Source organism: Frankliniella occidentalis, unplaced genomic scaffold (assembly GCF_000697945.3).
Source record: "Frankliniella occidentalis isolate FOCC.00 unplaced genomic scaffold, Focc_3.1 Scaffold163, whole genome shotgun sequence".
Classification (NCBI taxonomy): Eukaryota; Metazoa; Arthropoda; class Insecta; order Thysanoptera; family Thripidae; genus Frankliniella; species Frankliniella occidentalis.
The window spans coordinates 233,518-237,081 of NW_026267289.1; the positions used below are offsets into that span (position 1 = coordinate 233,518).

Consider the following 3,564-nt stretch of genomic DNA (forward strand, 5'->3'; position numbering starts at 1 on the left):
CCCCCCTCCCTCTCCTTTACTGTGAAAGAACGTTTTGTTGTGAGTGACGCCATACCGCGACGCCAACATTCCCTCGCCTTTTCCCGCCAGCTGTCGGTGTGACTCACAGCTGCAGCACCCCACTCTGCTACCGATTGGTGGAGACGTCATGTTGCCTCTTTGCCGTTTGCACCCGCGCAATTTCTGTCCTAGATTGGCTTTTTGTGTTGGGAATATAAACAAATGACATACAAGTTAAACCAACACCAAGTTATTTATTGAACGCACAAAAAGTTAACACACTTGCAATATAATTACCATCACCCTTAACAAAAATAATAGCACGAAACTGTAGTCTGTTTGAATATTTTGGCTTTATAATACGCCAACAAGCGTCAACAAGTTTACAGGAGTCTCGCATTTAAAACTGACATCTTGTTCTACAGTTATATTTGCAGAGTACTGAACATTTCCAACAATGGCGAACAAGTTCGATCTGAGGAGCAATCGCGTATATTTTTATTTTCCCCGACAATGTTTTTTTCCTGCATCGGGAACATGTATTCTTCAAAATTTACTGGACTCATTGTGTCGAACGTTAACCCTTTTGATTGCCTTGATTTGTCTTTTCTGGCATCCTTTATACATTTTTGTGGAGTGAAATCGTCCGGGAAATGCTCTTTCGACCACTTATAAAACTCTTCCTCAGTCAGCCATCTCGTCAGCCCCTTCTTTGGGTCGTTCCAAGCGACGTTCTTCATACCCTTCGGCTTCGGCCCCACCTTGGGGAGGGTCGGGTCGTCAGTGGCTTGATTGACATCATTGCTGATCACTGTGCAGCTTACGAACTTGTAGGTGTCCTTGCGCAGGACCAGCTTGTACAGGTATTTGGGGACGGAGATCCGCCCGTTGCATGATGCGATGTACTTTTTAATCTCCTCGATGGTGGTCGTCTCTCCGCGATCCCGAACGAACTTCTCTATCTCTACGATCGCATCCTCGATGCTGCAGAGGTACAACTCCCCGAGCCAGCCTGTGTATTCGACGAGCTCGCCCTCCTGGTCCGCCAGATTCCGCAGGCTTTTCTCCACCGCCTCCATGTTGCCCGCGTTGACTGCCATGTCTATGGGGACGATATTGTCTTCCAGTTCCATTGTCATTTCCTGGTCTTCCCGAGAGGTCATGTTGGCGCGTGGCACCAGATGCCCCTTGTTGAACTTAAATTGTGTGAATAAAAACGAGTAGAAGCCTTTAAGCCAATTAGGGCCGCGCCAGCTGGGCCTTTTGCCCGCTGCAGGCGTGTTCGGCACGATGAAGTGCACGGTGTATAGCGGTCTTTGATATTTAGTAAGGCTCTCACTCTCCTCTACGAACAGAAGCGACCTTCTCCTACGTGCCAAGAGAAAGGCAGCTCCGCTATCAGTATGAACAATTGTTGAAAGTGTCCGTACCAAAGTAGCTAACCAAATAATCCAAAAGCGATTTACTGTTGACATGGCTTGTAAAGACACCGAACGAGGCATCGCAAAATACTTAAAGCCTTCGCCGACTGCTTCATATGAATTCTGTAGTTTTTTCTTCTTGCTAGTATCGTCTGGGTCTAAAATATAAAGCATGAAAAAAGTATCGGTTAAACTAGGTGATCAAAAGAAGTTCACCATGCACCCAGATAATGTGTTCTTTGAATCTTTGGCCATATCCTTTATTTCAAAGTCAAAATTTTGAAGCAAGGGAAATCTGTCGTTAAAGTTTTAAAAAATCAGAAGTTGAAAAAAATGAAAAATCCTTAAAATAAAATCAAAAATTGTTGTTGAATCAATGAACAAATGTTCTGGGTGTGCACAAAGACTCAACAGTTTCTTTCATGGTCAGAAAATTGCAGTTTGAAGTATAGAAGTCTTTATAATCTCGCAGTTAAAACTGGCATATTTTACTATGCAGTTTGATTTACAGAGGGTCCCTTTACACTTATAAATTAATGAGGTATTCTAGCGGTTAGAAGAAATGAAGAATCCCCAAGATCGCCGCCACAGAACATAAAAAAACAGCAGACGACGTTTCTTATAAATTCGCTTGGTGTGAGGTCCCAAGGGGTTAAATTTTTTTGCACTTACTCATTTTACATTTAGACAAATTTAAGGGCTAAATCGAGACTAGTTTTAAAAGAATTGCTGGTTTTGTTATGTTCTAAAGGCGGCCATCTTGGGGATTCTTCATTTCTTCTATCCGTTAAAATACCTCATTTTGCAACTTGCGTGCACGCGAGTGCTCAACAATGCGTGGTGCAGTTTTAAGTGCTTGTCTGCAGTCAATCCATGGATATTTGAATACTGACAAGTGTTTGACAGTAGAGTTGAACTAAACATTTAAAAGTGACCAAATACAGGGTTGGCCATTAAGCTTTTGATCCTTTTGAGTATTCAAGTCCACTGTTAAACACTTTTAAGTTTTAAGTATTCAAATTTCCAACACCTAGGAGTGAGTGTGCATCATAGAGTCGAACGCTAACTTGTGCATGCCAAGCTGCACACTTTTGTTTCCAGGGTACAAAGCTAATACATCTCTCTCACCTCGGACTGCAGCGGTCGCCATGATCTCAGTCAATCACTATACAACACACCACGTTGACAAGTAAAGCCTCTAACACGTCTGCACCCTTCCGTACGTTGCACCACACTGGCAATGACACTGGTGCAGCACTACTTAATCCGCAGGCCGGTGAGCTCGCCATTGGCTACCTGCTCTTATCTTATCTGCCTTGGTCTGCATTGCCGATCGACGTCATCAGACCTGTCTTAACCTGTTCCTCATCGGGTTTCGTCTGGTTTCAAGGTTGTCCAACGAATGTTCCCGATTGTTCTCGTCGGGTTTGTTATTCTCGTTACTCTCCGGTTGTCTGCTGTCTGATGAGCGAGGCGCAAGGTGCACTGAAATCCGCTGTGTGATACTTTTACTCAATTTTTGCGAAAACTGGTGTTTTGTGATTCCCACGATGATGGGTATGATAACTCCAAAAAATGTGATAAAAGTATCACATTTTTGTGATAAAATCATCACAAAAAATGTAATAAAATAATTTTTGTGATAATTTCATCACAATAATGCAATACTTTTATCACATTGTTTGGAGTTATCATGCCCTTTAGCGTGGGAATCGCAAAACACCAGTTATCGCATGGTTTTGTGTTAAAAGTATCGCAAAACCAGACTCAGTGACGTGTTTGACGATGTGTTAGTATCCGTGCTGCTTACAGAAAATGTTTGTATGAAGTGTGCAACTTAACATTGTAAAAAAAAAAAACAACAAGCACAGTGTATCGACTTGGAATTCATTGACGAGCAAGAATGGGCTGTCTTAAATTTACAAAACACTCTATAAATCGTAGATACAAATTATTTTTTGAATTAGCTATTGTTTGACGTTGCGCCTTCCCCCGGCCGTGTCGCTTGCAGGAGGCCGGCTCCTTGTGCAGGGGCGGCACGCACCCCGCCCTGTGAAGTGACCCGGATTACTCCCCCGCCCCACCCACGTGGTGGTTGGTGTTGCATGGGAAGTTCAGGGTCACGTGACGGCACCCCCCCCCC

General features: G+C 43.6%; 2 protein-coding genes across 2 annotated transcripts in view; one reads left to right on the top strand and one right to left on the bottom strand.

The window, feature by feature from the left end:
* LOC113209067 (protein FAM102A) overlaps nt 1-3,564 on the top strand; it is a gene marked incomplete in the record, with an annotated part of 51,457 nt that overhangs the window by 36,181 nt on the left and 11,712 nt on the right.
* LOC113209042 (uncharacterized) lies at nt 235-2,710 on the bottom strand. The gene is made up of 2 exons (XM_026426378.2): nt 2,550-2,710; nt 235-1,579 (listed from the first exon to the last, which is right to left on the bottom strand). Exons 1-2 carry the CDS (start codon nt 2,569-2,571, stop codon nt 426-428), a joined length of 1,176 nt encoding a protein of 391 aa, XP_026282163.1. The 5' UTR covers nt 2,572-2,710; the 3' UTR covers nt 235-425.

Coding starts and splice junctions, on each gene's coding strand:
- LOC113209042 (XM_026426378.2), bottom strand. CDS start 2,571: ATGGCGACCGCTGCAGTCCGAG. Junction 1,580..2,549: donor GGCGACCGCTGCAGTCCGAG/GTGAGAGAGATG, acceptor TTTATATTTTAG/ACCCAGACGATACTAGCAAG.